Raw genomic sequence first — 22,584 nt, forward strand, 5'->3', positions numbered from 1 at the left:
TAAACAAATCATTAATAAATCTATTAAATTATGATACATTTCTGTTTGAATTTATATGAATACATTCATATTACACTTTAGTAATACTACGTTATGTACAACATGGACCTCTTGTCTTTATTTTTCTTTCATGCGTACTGATGTCCAAATGTTATTCCGTGCAAGTCCAACATTTGTTCAAAACTTTTTTTAACAAGAAATTAGATTTAAATCTTAAGACTGTATTCAATGTAGCTACATCCCTCCGCGATAACCCCCCCCCAAAAAAAATAAATGGTGGTTTCCAATCAATTTGTATATTCGGTTAAAATCACAAGTCATAAGTGTTTCAATAGGCGTAGCAAAATGCTGTATCCAATTGAAATGGGTGGCCTAGTAACCCCTTTTCTCCATGAAAATGAGAGGGGTAATTTAATGAGTTACATAAATTTTGAAGTTGAAACTCTCTATTCATACCAAAACCTCATCTTCTTTTCAATTTTTTTCCAAGTTGTTATTGCTTGTAAAGCTATGGCTCGGGGTAGCACCCCTGCCCCCTCCCCACACCGCTCCCAGTGCATTGGACATGTGACTATGGGTTAGAAGTTTCATACACTGTTACGACAATTTGCTGAATGTTGGATTAGTATAGTCAGTCTTGGTTAACTCGAGAGATGAGGTGACCGGTGTCTTGTGATTTTCAACGTCGTCATTTTCTTTATAAACGTCAGAACCTTTTATCTGAAACAGATATTACAGAAAAGAGAAAACATAAAGGTGCACTTTTATTATCTGTGTGAATATTGAAATCGAAATACAAAATAGCAGGGGTCGCGGAAGCGGGGGGGGGGGGGGGGGGGGCTGGTACAAACATGTTAAAATGACCATTGATTTTTTGCATGGTCAGCCCCCCACTTTTAGCTCAGCCCCTCACTTTGAAAACCGTTCCGCGGCCCTTGTGTAGAAGATAGTGTTTATCAGAACGGTAGGGAAGGGGTGGAATGGGACGGTCTGGTTCTCTACTCCCCGGCTCTACTCATGTTCGTATGTTCGGGGTTTTTTGTATGGGATAGAGAATCGGAGCATGAAAATATCAATATTATGGTAAGCATCGAGGAATGAGGGATCGTCAATAATTGAGTAAGCGAATCGCCTGCTGTATTCGAGAAGAATGGAATAATATCAATTAAGCCTATACTAAAATCATACACAGTTCCATCAAATTCTTACCTCAAATTATAATTTCTTTTGACCCCGCTCACTCGTTACGCTTGCAATAATTCAAATTTCTTCTCTTTTTACGGTTATAATTTACCTTAGTTTAGCATTTTTTAAAGAGAATAGAAATGATCTTACCTCATCCTTTTCTGATATTTCATGAGCCCTTTTTATAGCAGACCGCCGCTTGACACTGTCAATGATGATAAGGGTGGAGAATATGATCCCGGAACAAATCGATATCCATTGCATAGCGATACCGATATTAGCCGTCATGACGAATCCAGTATTGTAATCGTCGACAATCTTGTCGTCTGCTTCTACGCTCTGTATTAAAATTTAAAAAATCCTTTAGTTTCTTATTGTTATTTTTACACAAAAATGTTTTAAAATGCATTATGTATGTTGTATAACTGTTTAATTTACCATACTTATATTATTGTACCATTACTTGGGCAGCAGTGGGTAAAATTAAATTACAAAAAAAAAATACAAAAAAGCCCTTTAGAATATTACAAATTCTTATTTTCAAACTCGCTCTCGTCCTTTATTTTTTACGTTACGAAAACTTACGATTTATGGTATATATACATTCCAAATTGCCATAATGATAATGTTAATGATAGTATTGCACCTAAAATAATTTGTCAAATGTTTACTCTTAATAAATCTATCCATTCCCATAATACCCGCTCATGTATAAAATACCATTACCCAAAGGTTTCATCTCAGTCCCTACTCAACTCTTTTAGACACAACGGTCGCCGTATTTGGAAACAATTTACCTAATAATTTTATGTCATGCACTACATTGTCATCTTTTATGATCTTAGCTTGTCTCTTCCCATTCCTTGTAACTCCCTGTATCATGCGTGCGATGGTGTGTGTGCGTGTGTGTTTGTATTATTGTAACATGTTCAACTATGTGTTTCTTTTCCTTGTTTTGGGGGACTATGACTTACAAGTTTTTTAACTTTCATATTAGTCTCCGAGTTCATTCATTAGATTAAATCTCGATTGTTTCATGTTACTTTGTATATTTATATATTTTATGATTTTATGATTGAAATAAAAAAAAAATGAATTAAAAAAATGTGTCGAATTCACTTGATTTTGTTCAAAAAACTTTAGCGAGGTAATATGGCAAGTATTATATTATTAACCTTAAACCCCATTTAATTTCAAATTTTGCTAATATGGATATTTTTTATAACAATTATGGTACAAATTATTTCCTCCTCTTAAAAGGAATAAGATTGATTTTTTTTATTTTCAAAACTATATGACCTCAAAAAGTTAACAGCATTAATTAGCAGAGGCAGTAGTACGTATACTTTGATAAAGAAACTGAGATGCTTGTCCTTCAATGTTTCCTACTTCATTGAAAACGCGGCTTTATTCGTAATAAGGTCGGCCTACACTTTAAAGAATTATTCAAAAGCATTTGAAAATAAAGGGAGCTAGTATTATAAATCCAAAATATTTCTCGGAATTGAACTATTGAACATTTTTATGTTCGCGAATTTATCTACCTAAATTGAATTCAATTAAATAAACAATTGAATAGATAAACATTTTCTGTCGCATTCATATTATTTAAGCCTAGTCAGTATGTAAGTTAAACCTAATAAATTACTAACTGGGACCCTGATATCATGAAGATAATTTTTGCCTGACTATATGAATGATTTTTCTTACCTGCTCAAACCATGCAAGAGGTAGAGTTAATTCCCGAATGTTTTTCACTGCACTGTATGAATATAACGAAAACATAATCATATAGAAATGTATAAAGAATTATTCTGTATTCGGAGGGTGCAAGATGACAACCCTGAACATAAAGTTTACCAAATGAATGAATAAAATGAAATAATAAATTAATTTAGTGAAGGTAATTAAGACATAAATGTCTAAAGTTTAGTTTTCAGAAGACATCGATATTTTTGTATCCTATATCATTTTCTGTCTGTTTCTCAACCTTTTAGAGCATGCACAGGGTCATTACGAATGATAGTCTTGGTGAAGTCATGTCATGAATCTAAAATACTAAAATATGTTTATGCCTTATGAAATATTCATGGCATGGAATTTTCTGCCTTATAAAATCCTGCATTCAAATCAGATTCTATCTTATATAACAAGACAAATGATTACAACAAATCTATCCGTAACTGGAATATTCAGTTAATATATATATTTGTGGATACACGCTACAATCAAAATGTCATAATAAAAATATTCGGGTACTCGACAAAAATTGTATATTTTAACATTTTGCTGTATAAAGCTACATGGCTCACATCATGAAAGGGACGAAAGTTCTAGCACACAATCTCCGAATTTTTCTTATATGAAATATGATCACTTCATGGAGAGGGGAAGATAAATCAGTCTAAATAAGATGTTGAAATAAGAAATTTACAAACATCAATGGATGAAACAGATTATCACGATCACCATAAAATCACTATACGCGTTTGAATAAGCCAGTTCGTAGTTCCATTCCGTGCTTGGTCAGAAGGTAATTTTTAACCCAAGTCTGAAGTCTTGATTATTCATATATTTTTTTTTAATTGTGCTTGTCATTAAATAGATCAGGCCGCCTTTTCACACGGTAAAAATCATCGTAATTTGAATGATGATTCCAGTGAAAAATAAGGCTAATGACGAATATTTAGCACGTGTGAAACCAAGCTAGAACATGATTAGAATTACGAACGCTAATAACAGTCAAGATTTCAAAAGCAATCATCATTACAATGATGATTCAAGATTCACGTGTGAAAAGGCCAAGGGATAGATCCGCTGGAAACTACAAAAAATATTTAGCAGTTGGCTAAATACATTGTAATGGCAAGATGCAAATGCATTCTAGTAGAAATGTAGTGTTCTTTGATGTGCTATTCTCTCATGGTCTATCAAATTTCCGCATCCTGCTATGTCAGGCATATCTTACTTTGAAATTTGCCTATGCTTATGGAAGAAAGGAAAGGTTAATTGTACATAACAGAACATAAGGTAACTATATACTAGCTTGTCTGTTGGAATGGTTGAGACAAGTTAAACTAAACAAAGCTAGGCAGATATTGGATACGATAATAATGTTATGTAAAAAATAAAATTATGGTATATACTCACTCAATTAAATCATCTTGTGTAGATTGCATGTTAATCTGCAGTCTGACTTTCAAAACATATGGCATTCCCATTAACTAAACAAAACAAACGAAATGAATAAGATTCTGAAACAGCGCCCAAAACTGTAAAACAACATTGAAATGACAACGAAAAATGAGATATGGAAAGAACTTTATTTTTTATGTTTTAGACAATTGCAAACTAGCAGAGAATGTACTACAAGTACACCCATTAATTGATATATTCAGATACATGGATGTTTCTTTCTTGGCAACCGAGTAATAAGGTACTCTCAAAATGTGGGTAATGATAAACGATTCTATAATGTTGGAATACCGTTTTAATACATTAATTTTTGCTATAGGCCTATCTGACACACTTCTGGCAAGATTTTATGTTGTCACCGACAAGAATTTATTCAAAACCATGCAGAAAATTTGAATACAATAGTTTGGTAAACAGGCCTATCTGATGTAGAGTAAAGATTCTAATTTTTACTACTCACTGGTTCAATGTCCATAATGTGTTCATGAAGTTCTTTGATTGGATTCAAGCCCTCTACGGCATTAATTAGTGAAGGGTCCCCCTCATAGAAATGTGGATTCGAGATACTTGATGGACTACCTGCAATATTGAATATGAAAATTATGTATCTATGCAAATTTCAGAGATATATCAATAAAGACAAAAAAGATCATGGCCTATGAAGAGAAACATGTCTCCATTTTGATAAACCGACTGTTACCCGTTGCTTGTCCCCTGCTTAAAAAAACTTCAATTCTTTGTATATTCTAGACAATTAATTTTTCGCATACAAATTGGAAACTGCACATATATGGTCATAAATACTTTATAGATACTAAATATTTTTAATCCATCTATAAGCAATTAGAGTGCAAATCAATCAATCAATCAATCAACAACCGATATACAACAAACAAATTTGTTGTATAAAATGCATGGTTTTAAACTTGCATGTCCTCTTTCTGTCCAATACTACTAATAATTTTGAGCTATTGCACATTATACTTTTACTGTCTAAATTCAGATTCAATGTACTATATTTCTTATTCTCCCTTTAGATTTCATATTCTCTATCATATATCTTTGAGTTTGAAATTTGGTTGTGTGTATATATAATTCTTATTAGAGACACATATCCTCCAACCAACACACACACGCACACACAAAATTGCATTGACCACCACATGCACGCCGGCGCGGGACGTCCGTGACAGAAACAACTTCGTCTCCACGCTACTGACAAGCCCCTTTCACAAGACAGGCTAGAGGGCAAAATCGCAAACTTGCCAGGATAAATCTTTTCTCACTCCTACGTGCCTTTACAATGTCAATTTGGCAAGAAATTCAGTGTTTGACTTTAATCATATCAACTGATAAAATATAGACCTGTACAATGATAGAAATAAAGAGAAATGTAATCTCTTTTCATTTTCAGCTTGTATCTGCATGCACAATTTACAGATCAACATGCGTGGTCCAATGTACATAGATTTGCATGCTATATCAGTATATAGGGAAGTGAAAGAAAGAATTATGACAGAAAATGAAAGGAAGCATCGATATAAAAGGAATTAAATGAAGAATTGAAATAAAGAATGAGCTAGAATTAATAGCCTCAAAATTAAGGAGCATAGCTAGAAAGAAAGAATTGAAAGAAAGAAAAAAAATGAAACATATTAAGCTATATCAAAAAGAAAAAAAAAAGAAAAAGAAGAAAGGAAGGCCGGGAAGGAAGGCAGGAATAAAAAGAAAGAAAGTTAAGAAAGACTCAGGAGAAGAAAGAAAGAATGAAAGAGGAGAAAAAAAATTAAGGAAGGAAGGAAAGAAAGAAACAAAAAAAGAAAGAAAGATAAGGGAAGAAAGAAAGAAATAGAAAGGGTTAAAGAAAGAAAGAAAGAAAGAAAAGACCGAGAGAGGGGGAGAGAGAGGAAGAAAGGAATGAAAGAAAGAAAGAGGGCCCGGGGGACAGATACGGTGAAGGGAGATATATTAAAAAGAGGTAGCAGGGACGCGTTCATTTACTAGTATTTCTTATAATAAAAACAAAATAAATGATTAAGAATGACACACAAAAGAAATTGAAATAATATTTGTCTTTTTTTTTTTTTGGGGGGGGGGGGGGTTCGTCTTATTTTTCATCGTTTCTCCATGGTCTATCTTGGGAGCAGGATGCGACCATCCCCTATGGATTTAAATTAGTGAACAATACTGAACGCCTAGCTTAGCCGGGTAATATAGGAGCGCTTTGAGCACCTAACAATTTATCATGTATGGATCCAAACCTCAATTAGAAAAGATTTCGATCAATTCAGTCACGCTCGCCGGGCATGTAGTGTCCTTATCTACTGCCTGTCGTAATCTAGGTATTTTTCTTGATTCCCAAATGACAATGTCCACACAGATTCAACGTATCTCTCAATCAGTTCGCTATCAGTTACGCAACCTAGGCTTCATCCGTAAATACCTCACCCGCAATGCCACAGAAAAAATCACCCATGCTCTAATATCATCTCGACTAGATTTCGGAAATGCTCTAATGTTTGGTTTACCTCAAAATGCTCTTGCAAAACTTCAAAAATTACAGAATGCTGCTGCGCGTATAGTGACCCTCACCAATAAGCACAGCCACATCACACCCGTTCTGAAATCGCTACACTGGCTACCTGTTGAACAACGCGTTATTTTTAAGATTCTTTTATTACTCTTTCACTGTACACATGGATCCGCTCCTCTCTATAACATCTCCTTGATACACCAATATGCCCCTTCTAGATCTCTTCGTTCTCAAGACTCTGGTTTGATGGTTATCCCTAAAATCAAAACAAAGTGGGGGGAACGTACATTTGCCTATGCTGGGCCATCCGCATGGAATTCTCTTCCTCGGCCCATTAAAGATAGTAGCTCTGTTGAAATGTTTAAATCTAATCTTAAAACCTATATGTTCACTTTGGCCTACAATTGATATTTATCCCTTCTATTTGTCTTCAGCACTTTTAATCTAAATACTTTTCCTTCTTTTTCACCTCTACTTTGCACTAGTGCGCCTAGAGCATTTGATATTCTTATGGATTTGGCGCCATACAAATCATATATATTATATATTATTAACAAGGTGGATATGTGCGCAATATAAATACCCTATATTATTATTGACAAATTCATTAATTAAAGAATCATAGGGAGCAGTCGCCCCTTTGCCCCCCCCCTCGAGGCATCGCTCCATCGACCTGTAATTCTAAAACTGTTTTGTACCTTCACGACATGGATCTTGCCTCATGTATCCCGATACGCCACACAATTCAGGATTACCCGAGCAGTAGCCCGCGTTGGGTGGATAAACAGTGCCATTAGACCACGTGTGTGGGGCAAGTTTGAACCTCATCAACGGAATACCTCTGAAGTGGACGTCCTTCTCGTAAACGTAATCCAGAGACCTGCATTTATGAATTCAATCAACACTATAAACACTACAACTCAGATTGGTAGGCCTATATACACTACACGGCATGATTGTCGTCAAACTGAATGGATGCCGTCTGTATCCCAGGACCCGGGTGACTGGACCTGCAAGCTATTCATTGTTTATTCATGGAAACCCGGAATGTTGCTTTGGAGGGAAAAGGTCTGCTTGCTTTCAGGTTTTCGGTTTTTGTTCAAAATGTAGGCTTATGTTTGGCAACCTTCTATCAATAATAATGTTTCAAAACATGAATGCATATATTAGGCGCAATACACCTGTGAGTGTATACGAATGATTCACCATTAAACGTAAATAGGCCTATTGGCTGTACATCGTATTAAAAAAAGGTGTTTAGAGTGGGTTGGTAAAACGCATCGATTGTGTCAACATACACTATTACTGCACAGCAATTGCTTTGCTAAACTTAAACCGTGCATATTTCAAAATGACATAGGGCCTACTTCTACATCTTTAGTAGATTGCATGTAGTCATTTGAGCGGAAATGAACAGATGGGAGTTTTATGGTGACTAGACCAGATTGCTGCCATCGATGTTTCAAGGCATTCCTTTTTGTCAAGCAAATTGCAGTCAGTGGCGTAGCTACGGGGGCACGTGCCCCCCTGAGATTTGGCGTGCCCCCCCAGATAAAATTGGTAGAGCAAAAAAAAAGAAAAGAAAAAAAGGAGAAAGAAAAAGGAAAAGAAGAAGAAAGACAGAAGAAAAAAGAAGAGGAAAATAAGAGGAGGAAGACGACTGAATGAAATAATGTGAGGGGAAGACTTGCAATTCAAAAAAAAATCTTTTCATGTTTTCATCTTTTCATTACTATATAAAATTTTTGCTGGCGCTTCGCGCCATAATTGCCTGTTCGATAGGATTCATATCTTGCTCAATAGGCTGATGTGGAGCAAGTTTTGAAGGCAATATGCAAAACATATTTTGGCTCGGACATCGAGCTTTCATTATTTATTTTTTTTCATTTACAAATTTAAGTGCTCTGTAAAATGTCCGTTTTATGGTCTACATATCAGCATTTTAAGCTCACGCTGCGTGGTCACATTGTTTGGTTTGCCAAGTTCATATTGTCTACGTGTATTCCATAATGTTCCATTAAACAAATGTATTCAGAATGCCCAGATTTTAGGTCTAAATATTTAACATGCGCGATAGCGTGCATGTTCTTTATTTAAAATGTACTTAAATTATCCAGTTTTACATCAGAATATCAATAATTGTCTGCTCACGCTTCACGATCGCATTATTAATGATACCCAATTGACTATATTAAGAAGGATGAGAGAGGGATGGTTTTGCCCGGTTTCCACACGTGCGGGGTTGGCTGGTCTGTCTGTCACTGTAGACTGTCCTCTTTTTATTACTTTGCTTGTTACTTCTTTCCTTTCTTTTTTTTCTCTATTTTTTTCTCTCTTTATTTTCCTTCCTTCTGCTTTTCTTTGTTTTTGTATTTTTTGTACTGTCTAATTGTTTTATGTATCTTCTGTGTGTGTCTGTGTGTGGGGGGGTGCACTCGGACCCTTTTCTTTTTTTATTGTAAATTTCATTCAGTTTAATCAATGTTGAGTAATAAATTTTTTTACATAACTATTGTATGATTTTGTGAATTTATATTGGTTATAAATGGTTAATTTTTGTTATTGAATTTATCCATTGTATATGATTATGTTAATACCATGAGTATTTGTACGATGATTTGTATTGAACTGAATGATTAATAAATACTATTACAAAACAAAACAAAAATAGTCAATTGGGTATCATTATATATCATATTTATGACTTACAAAATATGAATAGAGTGTCCCGCTTTTAGGTCTAAAATCTAAATTTTCTTCCTCTCGCGCTTCGCGCTCGCATCAATTGTTTAGTTACATACCTATAACATTGATTAATACAAAAAGTGCTTAGAATGACCATTTTTTTAAGGTCGGAATGTCAAAAAATTTGCTCGCGCTTTGCGCTCGCATTATTGAAATATATACCGTCTTCGTTGGTAACTGTAAGCAGTCCTTAACAGGTCTTTCGATAATGCTAGAACAGTTGATAAACATTTCTGTTCGCGCTTGGGGGTACATACGAATCGTGTTCAGGATCACACATAACACTGCCCAGAAAATTAAATTTCAGGAAAAAATACATTAAAGTAAAAAAAATCGCTCGCGCTTCGCGCTTGCACTTTTTATAAGGCTTATGAGATTATTTTATGTTTATGTTGTTTTATAAGAATAAAACTAACAAGTGACTGATATAGGTAAAGATATAATTTCGGGCCCCGTCCCCTATTGGCGAAAGTCGGATCCGCCCTTGTGGACACATACACACCGGAAAAATGGCCGGTGCCCCCCTGAAAAAGCAAGGACCCCCCAGTGCCCCCCCGGGAAAAAAATCCTAGCTACGCCACTAATTACAGTCCCATTTTCACAGCCCTACTGCGAGTAAAAGTAAATAAACTGTTGTAAAACACACAACATAAACTGCATGATGACAAAAATAATGCGGCAACCAAACTGTAGTTGTTATTTTATTAAGACATACATTCATTAAATCTAATAATATTAATTATATTGATCACATTGAAGACATGCTATTGATAGATTTAAGAGATTCCATGAAAAAAAAACATTTACCTGAAACAAAATAAAATGTTTGAATTCACAATTATTATTTATCTATTTATTTCTATCATAGATGAAAGAAATAAAAAAACATATAATAGGGTGCGTAACCAAATAAAATCTTCCCGAGATATAAGGAAAGTAAATCAGACACACAAACCCTTCTTCAATTTAAGTAGTAAATACAACCGAGCGGCTTCCCATGAATCGTGAATTACAACAATCAATTACTTTCTAAAAAAAAGAAGAAAAGTGGGTTTTATTGTATCTCATGAGACAAATTATTTCACTCCCACTCGTGAAAGAAGAAAAGTTTTAGTCATCATGACCATTAGAAATTTATATTTACGCATTTTATATGACATAACATAATGGGGTAGTTGCTCGTATATGGCGTCACAAATCAAAATTTAAAAATTATCATGACTTTATCTTTAATGGATTTTCCTCAAAACTTCAACATAATGTGTTTACAATTTTTCTGATATTTCTACAATCGACTTTTCAAGAGGGCGAACGTCCCCTTTAACAATTATGTTTTTTCGGAGAGTAATTTCAGGAGACAACTTACTTACCTACAATATTCAGGATTAAACATGGTAAGTTCTTCGGTTCTCTTCACATAAGGATGAAACATGGTCCCATCTAATCAATTCAAAAAATATATATATATAAAATAATTTTCTAATAAAAAGTAGGCCTGTATATGACGGAGAATGACAGTTTTAACATAGAGCTGGGTATGATCATAGGAAATAGAAATCGTAAAGCATATCCATACACACGCACATACCCCACACATCTTCAATCTTTATGTACATGCATACGTACTTTTTTGTTTTAAAAGGAGTACATTAGCTCACATGCAACACACACACCCACTTAACCACAATCTCACATCTATCACACACCCACACGCACCCCTCCTTATCAACATCCATACGCACACACACGCACACCCTACACACCCGGCTTTCACATCCTCCCATCTTTAAAGTACAAATCCTAGGAGACATTCACTCACTCACACACCCACCCACACACACGAGACACCCACATACATATTTAACACACAGATTTCATGTGTTCCTAAATATACCTAAGGATAATGAGTTGACTACACGTTAAGGACGCTCACTAGACGCACATTCACACACGCACACATACAACGAAACATCAATCCATCGACCTGACATCTCGATAATTCGATCCCTATGCTGATATCTGCTTGATATAATTTAGTTTCAGTTCAATTAATCTTTTCAAAGCAAAATTTTTAAAGAAAATGTTTTTAAACACACTACGTATGGTTAATTTGAGTTAATTTGACCTTGAATTAAACTCCATCTTAATGTAGGGTAGGTCTACACATTTCTTAGCTAAACAAAATTGTAGGTTTTATAAGAGCAAAATTTGCACTTACATCACTGTCTGATTATCAATTAAGAAATTATGAGACATCATTAAATAAAATTTCCAAAGGTTGTTTTATCAGATAAGAGGATCCCTTGTACTTAAGTGGAATTATTACTTCGAAGTGTGCAAACATTACTGATCTGAGTTATTAACCGGAGTCAAATATAGTTATATTTTAAATGCAAATTTTGCACTTACATCACCCTCTTTTTAATAAATTCATTATAGAATAACAACGTACAATTTTTCAGAAGGATATTGGGTAAGATAAAAAAAAAGATAACATGAGACCGTCAATACTGTCCAAGTGCATTGCAAACAATAATGCCTCAGTATTGAACTAGAGTATATCAGGACGATAGGCTCTATAGATTGATATATTACGAATATACCCTATTACTGAAAAAACAGGAAATGCAAGTGTTCAGCAGTATATATGCTAGTACTATTATCAAAGTTTGTAGTAATAATAGTAGTAGTAAAAGTAGTAGTAGTAGTAGTAGTAGTAGTAGTAGTAGTAATAGTAGTAGAATTAGGTCTAGTACTGGCAGAAGCAGCATAGAGTAGTAGAAGACGAAGTAGTAGTATTAGAAGTAGTAGTAGTAGTAGTATAATAAGGTCTAGAACTGGTAGTAGTAGTATAATTAGGTGTAGTACTAGCAGAAGTAGCATATGAGTAGTAGATAACGTAGTAGTAGATGTATAATTAGGTCTAGTACTAGCAAAAGTAGCATAGTAGATAACGTAGTAGTAGTAGTAGTAATAGTAGAGTAGTAGTAGTAGTAGTAGTAGTAGTAGCAGCAGCAGCAGCAGCAGTAGTAGTAGTAGTAGTAGTAGCAGCAGCAGCAGCAGTAGTAGTAGTAGTAGTAACAGTAGTAGTAGTAGTAGTAGTAGTAGTAGTAGTAGTAGTATAAGAAGACCTAGTACTAATAGAAGTAGCGTATAAGTAGTAGAATACGTAGTAGTAGTAGTTGTTGTAGTAGAAGTGGTAGTAGTAGTAGATCTCACACCCACACGCACATTATTATCAACACCCATATCACACACACACTTTAACATCACTTTCACATCCTCCCATCTTTAAAGTACAAATCAGAGGAGACATTCACTCACACACCTACCCACACACACGAGACACCCACACACATATTTGACACACACATTGCATGTGTCCTGAATATATATAAAAGGAAAATGAGTTGACTACACGTTATGGACGATTACTACACGCACATTCACACACGCACGCATTCAACACCCCATATACAATGAAACATCAATCCATCGATCTGACATCTCGATAATTCGATCCCTATATGCTGATATCTGCCATGTCTGCTTGATAAACTTTGATTTCAGTTCCATTAATCTTTTCAAAGTAATGTTCTAAAGAAAATGTTTTCAAACACTATTATGGTTAGTTTGAATTAATTTGACCAAAAAAGCAATTAGCTTCCATCCTTATGTAGGGTAGGTCAACACATTTCTTAACTAAGCAAAATTCTAAGTTGTATAAAAGCAAAATTTGCACTTACATCACTGTCTAATTATCAAATAAGAAATTATGAAATATAATTAAAGAATATTTCCAAATATTGTTTTATCAGATAAGAGGATCCCTTTTTCTTAAGTGGAATTATTACTTCGAAGTGTGCAAACATTACTTATCTGAGTTATTAACTGGAGTCAAATTATGAATAACAATTTTGCACTTACATCATCCTTTTTTTAATAAAGTGATTATAGAATAACAATTAAAAAAAAACAGGATACCGTAAGTACTGTCCAAGTGCATTGCACATGCAGACTTTGCATTCCCTTGTCAAAACTCTCCTCTGCCGAAAAACGGTTCGCTGTAGCAGCTGCCAAGACTTGGAATGCTATTCCTCTTTCAATAAGAAATGTTTCCAGTATTCTTGGCTTCAAATCATCCCTTAAGACATACCTTTTTCCTCAATAATTAATATTTTCCTTTTTATCTTGAATATTGTATAGTAATCATTGCAAACATTAAATGTTTCCTACTTTTTGTACGCGCTATGGTACTTTTGTTTTTAGCGCCTCTAAAAACCCATTATTATAATTATTATTATTATTGCAAACAATTGACCTCAGTAATGAACCAGAGTAAATCAGTATGACAATAGGATCTATAGAGTGATCTATTACCTATATACCCTATTATTGAAAAACAGGAAATGCAAGTGTTCAGCAGTAGAAATGCTAGTACTATTATCAAAATTTGAAGTAGGAGTAGTAGTAGTGGATATTACTGAAAATGGGACACTCTTCGTGGTCATCATCGTTTCTGGAAGAGGTCTGATTCTGAAGAGTTGAGTGGGAGGCACTAGTGTACCTACGGGGGGGGGGCAGAGGGGGCAGACTGCCCCCCTGACGAGTCACAACCCATGCAAGGGACGTATCCCTGCCCCCCCCACGAGTCACAACTGATCCCTGGCCCGCTCCTTTGAACTTTTTTTTGCTTGTCAAATTTTTTTGGGGACGAATTTGCCCCCCCCCCTGTGGAAAATCCTAGGTACGCCACTGGTGGGAGGGAATCATTTTCAGGGTCAGAAACGAAAAAAAAAAAAACACCGATAGGCAATGTTCGTCCATGCTGGTACAAGATATTGATAAATAAAATTTTTATTCCTAACGCACAAAGAAAATTTTAAGAAGATGAAAACAAAAACCGAATACGTACCTGTTCCCCTGATTGCATTGGCCTCTTCTGACCACCACCAATCTATCGTTGGTTTACCCCAGTAATTATCGATCGTATTGACAAGTTTCTGTTCGGCATCGCCGTCAAAAACATTGTACTGGTAGAGCAGAGTTGCGTTGAACTGTACAAAGAAGAATTCACCTTGTGTTATCTTATTTTACGTATTCAAGTTTTGTTTGATAATAATTAGGTATGGGTTGATGGCTTTTAGTTTTCTCACTTTCCTGCATTCATATCTCCTATGTCTTGCCTTTTTTCACCCATCCTATCCAAAATTGTAATTTCTTGGAATGTATGTAATATGCTCTTTAAATTTTCCATCCCGTATAATATCTCACGTGAATTGGTGTCGATCACAAGATAACAATCAAGTTTTGAGTTGAGAAGTTTTTTTTCATAAATAAAATTATTTAGTGTGGAGTACCATATGATTATGTTCAGTAAAGAAAAGGTTTGAAAATCACCTTCATCCAGAATGAAACAAAGTGCAATGGACTTTCTCGAGTCCTTGTATAATTGTTGAGGGCTTAAACTATGTTTGTTAGCTTGTAGCAAGATATTCTGAAACACCGTGAGCGTTTCGAGATACAAGTTACAAAATTAATTACAAATCTCTATGATACATTCTGAGAAACGACCACATATGTTAATTCGACATTTTAAATTAGTGATTTTCATTTACCGGCGACAGAAACCCGGGTCTCATCCACTCCTCTCGTTCCTCGTTTTCATGGACCAAAAACTCGCCAGTCGATACATAACGCTTCAAAGGACCCCATCCCAGTCTTCTGTAGCCCCACATCAGCTCCCCGATAGTTAGATTTAGGGTCACCTCTTCTCCAATCAGATTGAGAAAAGTATTCATATCACTCTTAGTCTCGTTTGAATCATTACGACCAGCAAACACAGAAGCCTGATGATGACAATGAAAATCATAATGATACAGAAGTAATGATAATGATAACAACAACGACAACAATGATAATATCAATCTAGTTAATAAATTTGCGTTATCATGTCAAATCGTAAGGTAAGATTCAGGTAAAAGAGCTACGAAAAGATAAGAGTTCTTTGGAAACATATGTTCATCATTATTTCACAAATTATATATATATATATATATATATATATATATATATATATATATATATATATATATATATATATATATATATATATATATATATATATGTTTATATTTGATGTTAATATGACATGATTATTTGTATTATCATTTCTCTCTTACCAGCAACATTAGATTTGGGGTGATAACACGATCAGTTTCTGGGCCGACCGATCTCTCAGTATCAAAGAAATATATATACTGCGGCATGAAGGTCAACGTCCCATTGTCGTGAAATGTCAGGTTTTTCCGATCTACAAACATCCTATGGAGATAATGAATAATACAAGAAAAAGAAAGGAATATATAAATAAAAATAAGTAAATAAACAAATGAATGAATAAATAACTAATTAAATCTAAAAAAAAATATAGAAAAAATAAAAAGAAAAATTGGGGTCACCAACACTAGTTCTCAACACCATACTTGAAATCATTGTTGACTATTAATTAGCGGATATAACCAGTCATGGTTTCTTCGAGTGGTCTTGCTTTTAAAGCAAGAAGATAATGTCACAATTTGAGCATAGTAATAATATGGCAAGAAAAACATCTTAAAAGCAGACATAAATGTCATAATATAACACCCTTACATCAAAATCCATAAAATATTTACTTATAGACGTATGGTCCCTTATCTTTGATGATAGGCTTTGCTCCATTCTTGAATTCTTCTGGATTTTGAATATCCACGATGTAATAGGATAAAAACGTTGGTAATGTTGGATGCGCCCATTCTTCAAACACAACTGAACTTTCATCTAGGATCATCATCTGATAAAAAAAGAGATTTTTTTATAAAACTCGTGATCAATCTCATAAAAATTAACATTTTATGACATGTATTGATTTTGATTTCAGTGTTGTGATATCCACCCGTCGAAGGGTTCTGGGGCATAATTTGGGGTGAAAAAAAAATTCTACAGTGTTTTTTTCGTTTTAGGGTTTCTTTATCTCTTTTCTTTATTTCTTTGCATCTCTTGGAATAGGTCAGTAGACTGTTACACAGTTATACTGTCCAATCGCGTGCCTTCTGGTCATTCATTCCCTGACCCACAGGTGCCTTTGTGGATTTCTTCCGAGGTGGGGTTGCCTTTTCTTGTTCTTCTGCCTCTTCTAATCTTTTCTGCTGCTTTTCATCAATGGCTAGATCAACGGCCAGGTATAGACATCTTCTCTTCCCTGCAATGATTGTGACTCTGACATTCAACATGTTGTCTCTTCCACAGTCAATGCCAGGGGTCGAGGAAGCCCGCTTTTTATATGGCGTGCCCAAGTCGGCACGACACCGTCTGAATTGCGCAAACTCGTCATGCCAATGCAGGGAGCTAGTGTGTAAACTATGTGCAAACTATGCGAGAACTCGTCGTGCCAGTTCGTGTCAATGTGGACTTAGTCTGCTATGCAGACTCTGAATGGCTCATGAGGTGGGATCTGCTACTGGTTTGCGAAGCAAACCAGCCTGAAAGGACGAGCGTAGCGAGCCATTTCAGAGTCTGCTTCTTCTTTGGAAATCTTGTTCCCACGGTCAAAATAAGTCCCACCCTTCCAAAATTTCAGAGAGCTTTCATTGGATAACTTTATCTGCCTATCAACCAAATTTTAGGACCCCTGAGGAGTATAGATAATCCCCTACTTTAACCACAGAGCCATGAGCAGGGTTATTATATAATACCCTGGCTCAGGCCATCAGACAGCGTTTACATATGACATTCCACTGAGCAGCTGCGTGTATGGCTCCATGGCCCAAAACAATACATTTATTGTGTATGCATGGTAGTGGATAGCTCTATGGTATTATCAAGGAGGATGGAAGCTCCTTGGTATTATGGTATTATCAAACACTTTTCATCATATCAAACTCATTCAATTCAATCTTTATTTCACAAATAGGATAAAAATACAAGGAAACATCAAATAATGCGATTAGATAATAAAAATAAATTGCGTGGCTTCCCATGAAGGTAATAAGAAACCTGTGAGGCTGGATCACCAAAACATAGTAAAAACACAACATTAATACAAAACAAAATCTCATATCATTATAATAATTAGTGCAGGAAAAAGGAGAAAAAACAACAACACATTACAAAGAACACGAGTTGAGGGGTCTATGCAGTACTAGTATGCATTGATATCAACTGTGAGAATTAATCATTTCCTAGAAAATTTGTATACTGTTTTCTAACGGGAAATAAAAATTGTGAATTAGTTATTATTTGGGGAATCTCATTCCATTGTTTGGGACCTACATAACCCAGCTTCGTGACTAGACCTGATAGACCATAAATGAAATTTATTGGAAGAACAGGCATTATGGTTATGAACTTGATTACTGTATTGAAAAAAGATGTGAAAACTACATGGGTAGCAACCTCTGCTTGTACTTATACATAAATATTGTGAGTTCTTGCTTATTAATATCATAAGGACAGTTTCTTAAAGTTCAAGACCACCCCAGGAAAATGGGAAAATGCTGACTTGAATAAATACTGAAAAATCAAACTAGCATATAGTGCTGAAAATTTTATCAAAATCGAATGTAAAATAAGAAAGTTATGACATTTCAAAGTTTCGCTTATTTTTAACAAAATAGTTATATGAACGAGCCAGTTACATCCAAATGAGAGTCAATGATGTCACTCATTCGCTATTTCTTTTGTTTTTTATTGTTTGAATTATAGAATATTTCAATTTTTACGAATTTGACGATTATGACCTCCTTGCCTGAAGCACAAAATGTTAAAATAATGGAATTCCACGTGTTCAGGGGGAAATGAAACTTCATTTCACATGACAATGACAAGAAAATAAAATTATTTTGTATTTCATATAATAAAATACAAAATATATAGTGAGTGGATGACGTCATAGTCTCCTCATTGCATACCAGCCAGGATGTGCACATAATTTAAATTAAGCGAAACTTTGAAATGTCATGACTCTCTTATTTTACATCCGATTTTGATGAAATTTTCAGTGTTATGCTTGTTGGATTTTTCTCTTTCTATTCGAATCAACCTTTTTGTTGGGGTGGACTTGTCCTTTTAAGGTCAAGTCCACCTCAGAAAAATGCTGATTTGGATCAATGTAGACCTAGTCTGCTATACAGACTCGTTGAATCAGCTAAGGTACACACACTGCAGATGTTGGTCTACATTTGTAGACTAATGTGGACTCTGATGAGCACGCATTCGTGAACTCGCCGTGAACAATGCGTGTACAAGTCGGGAATAGTGCGGGAGCCTCCCAGTTCGTACCCCCAAAATGACACGACTTGCCACGACAAAATCGTGTCCAAAAAGTCGTGCAAGTGTCAGCCTTGCATAAAAGTTGAATGCCGATTTAGAATACGTATTTCAATATAATTATTCCGTTGGGTCGGATCAAACTTAGAATATTTGTTCACTCTCCCTGAATTACTTATAACATCACAATCTACAATAAAATTATTGTTTACATTGTCTATGAAGTATTGCATAGACAAAACTATACGTTTTCGGAAAATTCAAGCAATAGTCACCGTATCCTATAGGCTTCATTTTGATTTAAATCATAATAAAGAAACATGCAAAGAAGCTAACGACGACCGAGTAAATTCGAATAACGAACCCCGTATTTTAGCGGGTATAACGACAGTATTTAACACTGGAAATTTCGTTGTCATGCTAATTTGTATACAATTATTGCAATTAATGGCATCCTATATCCTGTTAGACATTTCTCCTTAAAAAGAAATGTGCCTGCAGTTTTGAGGACTGCTAGGCCTATCATATTTCTGCATACTTAGAAAAGGAAATTACAGTCTTTCTGTTTTATAGCAAACTATCTGTATGGGACAATTTTTTTTCCGTCATTCATTACTATAACTGTAAATATGTGTCAAACAATAATGATTATTTTAATATTTAATTTGCTTGTTGCTAATTATTTTGGGGAATCTTGACGTGTAATTTCCCATCATCTCGCTTGAGAAATGTGACAAAGCATAGAAACAACAGAAATATTTTTTTATTAAATCGTTAGCATGATTTTTAAGGTCTTGATCTTGTATTCACATCGACTTTACATTTGAAAGGCAGAGAGGAATTAAGAAATAATCATTTTGAAGTTGTTTTTGCTTATTGGAGAGATATTTACGTGAATAACAATTAAGTTTGGTACTTTTCTGTCCAACTGAATGACCGGCATGTTCATTTCATGCACTATGAAAAAAATGTTGGTTTACCAACACGAGGGTAAAATGTTACCAACCAATTTTGGGCAATATTTTACCCACTGCAGGAAGAATATTTCCCAGTATGGTTAAAAAATAAGCAGCAATTACGTACAATTGGGCAAAATTTTCAGCAAACTGGATAAATAACAAGTTGCGTGCCTCTGGCAGTATCACCTGCATTACACGATTCCATATGCAGCAGTGGTGACTTTGAAAACTTCTACAAAATTATTATTCACAAAAAACACCATTCATAATGATACAAACTACGTTCATTGACCGCAGATGATATTTGACTTCGATCATGTGATTTAAGACTTGTCAGTGATACTTGATTACCCCTACGTCCACATTTCATAAACTATATCCCAAACTTTGAAAGTTATATATGAAAGCAATTTAGTAATTACCTTTAACATGGCCAAAGTTCAATGACCTTAAGTGACCTTTTTACTTAGTCATGTGACCTGAAAATCACACAGAATGTTTAGTGATACTTGATTACTCTCATGTCTCAGTTGTATGAATCAGATCTATACACTTTTAAAGTTATGATGGTAATTCAACAAATACCCCCAACTTGGTCAAGGTTCATTGACCCTAAATGACCTTTGACCTTAGTCATGTGACTTGAAACTCAGGCAGAATGTTTAGTAATATTCTCTTGATTAACGTTATGTTCAAGTTTCATGAACTAGGCGTATATACTTTATAATTAAGCTATGCTGTCATTTTGGTTAAGATTTGATGTTGACACCGCCACTACCGCCGTCGGAAAGTCTCACTCTGCTATGCAGGTGAGACCGCCCAAAAGAAATGCCAAATGTTGGTTGGACACATACTTACCCTCATGGAACACTTTTACCTATTTCATTAAATAAAATGTATTATCTGCAAACTCTGACTTAAAAATCGAGTAGTTACACAGTATTATTACTGCTTATCCTCAATCTAGCATAAAACCAATCAAAAATTGATAGTATTGTGCGGAATTAAGCGACACATCAATCAAGTACAATCACAAACCAATAAAGCAAAGAGCAAAATGCTTAAAATTGGGTCGGCCTCCTCAATTTAAACGACTTTATTGTGTCTATTCCTTGCATTTTGGCGCAAGCCATTTCACCACTTACAAAAATTGTCTTTGATAGGGGAGACTTTAGAGCATTTAAGATATCACCCCCCCCCCAAAAAAAAGGAATCTCGTTCATATTGAGAACCATAGTTTTGACAGCGTTTCTGAAAATGTAACAATATTTTCTATCACACAGAAATAGAAGCGTGCAAAAGGATGCAATAGCAGCAAGACTAGAAAATGTACACCATTTTGGATCCTTTGAGGTAGATATCACTATCAACTCGAAAATTGAGAGGATGCAACTTCGCAACTTTCAAAAGTCTCAAACACAAGTCTGCTTATACAATGGACGATCTTGTTTATCTTACAGTATTATTGTAATAGCATGACAATAATTGAAAAGTCTTGTTCTTCTTTGCACAATCTCGCATACATCTTCTTTATTTACAACACACATACATCGTTAACAGCATGATTATGATAATACACATTGTTCAGGTCTTGCTTTGAGTAAACACGAAAAAAAAAACGTGTAAGATAAAAATCGTGATACGACAATAATGTACAAAATATTTCTGATCACTTTGATATAATACGTAATAACGCTTTTTTTTTCATTTATGATTTGAACTTAACAGTAGTGTTTTAACAGTTTGAACAAGCATTTAAAATCTTAAACAATAAAGTTAATTTCGATATTTTATCTTCAATCAATTAAGTATGGTGGGTTAAAAATGTAAATACTTGCTTATAACAATTATTAATTTTCATCTCCTTTGTTGAACAGAGATGATGCGAAAAATGTGCTATAGAAAAGGTTAATATTAAACAGTGTACACAGCCTTTTTACTGTGCAGTATTATATTATTTGCACCATTTAATATGAAAAGTTGCACCTTTTTCCTTGGTCTGTAAATTCTGTGAAGTGATTATTCATCCCGTGTGTATGACAAAATGTAAAAAAAATCCATAAAAATGGTTAATGTTAAGCTTACCGAATCGATGACTTTCTTGTACATTGAATCCATTAAAACCGGCATGATACAGCCTGACACAATGAGACCAATAGACAGAGCCATGAGGATTCCATAGAGAATCTTCCTCTTAAGAGAGAATGTAGTCACAGCCATCTTGGATTGCTAAGATCAAACCTTAACGAGTTCCAACGATACTCTAATTTTTCTGTTTCGAGATTCTCCGTTTTATGCGAAGACTCCTGAATTTTCAAAATGTTGAATTTGTTTATAAGTAAGGTCTATCAGTTGGAGATAACACATTTATTATGACGCTAATCCCCTATAAGAATGGACTGATCCATTATCAAAAGTAGACCGCCAAAATAACGTCACTATCATTGTATAAATACACATAACTATCTTTGTTTTGTGTTTTTATTACAAATGAGTTCTACTTTGTGGGAGGGCGGTTGCATTAATTCGCTCTGCACTCACAGCCCCGAAAATTTGATCCTCTATGTATTTCTCGGTTTATATGCACACCCACTCAAGCACCCTCACCCTCCCCAAAAGCACCCTCTGTGTTTAACGCAAGATAACCCAAATCAAAGCGGA

At 34.8% G+C, this 22,584-nt stretch overlaps 1 protein-coding gene across 1 annotated transcript; it reads right to left on the reverse strand.

Moving 5' to 3' along the window:
• Nucleotides 1-285: 285 nt before the first annotated feature.
• Nucleotides 286-22,205, reverse strand: LOC121419109 (scavenger receptor class B member 1-like). The gene is made up of 12 exons (XM_041613424.1): nucleotides 22,009-22,205; nucleotides 16,333-16,490; nucleotides 15,841-15,982; nucleotides 15,277-15,507; nucleotides 14,574-14,715; nucleotides 11,029-11,098; nucleotides 7,612-7,793; nucleotides 4,841-4,959; nucleotides 4,336-4,409; nucleotides 2,896-2,947; nucleotides 1,336-1,524; nucleotides 286-720 (listed from the first exon to the last, which is right to left on the reverse strand). Exons 1-12 carry the CDS (start codon nucleotides 22,141-22,143, stop codon nucleotides 598-600), a joined length of 1,617 nt encoding a protein of 538 aa, XP_041469358.1. The 5' UTR covers nucleotides 22,144-22,205; the 3' UTR covers nucleotides 286-597.
• Between the last annotated feature and the right edge of the window lie 379 nt (nucleotides 22,206-22,584).

The sequence above is a fragment of the Lytechinus variegatus genome, chromosome 7 (assembly GCF_018143015.1).
Source record: "Lytechinus variegatus isolate NC3 chromosome 7, Lvar_3.0, whole genome shotgun sequence".
Lineage (NCBI taxonomy): Eukaryota > Metazoa > Echinodermata > Echinoidea > Temnopleuroida > Toxopneustidae > Lytechinus > Lytechinus variegatus.

Bases quoted from the DNA above. Each gene is read 5' to 3' on its own strand.
- LOC121419109 (XM_041613424.1), bottom strand. From the start codon at position 22,143: ATGGCTGTGACTACATTCTCTCTTAAGAGGAAGATTCTCTATGGAATC. The intron at 15,983-16,332 runs GTAAATATTTTA...TTATCTCCATAG, and splicing joins AAGGGACCATACGTCTATAA to GATGTTTGTAGATCGGAAAA. The intron at 4,960-7,611 runs GTACAAAACAGT...TCAATATTGCAG, and splicing joins GCAAGATCCATGTCGTGAAG to GTAGTCCATCAAGTATCTCG.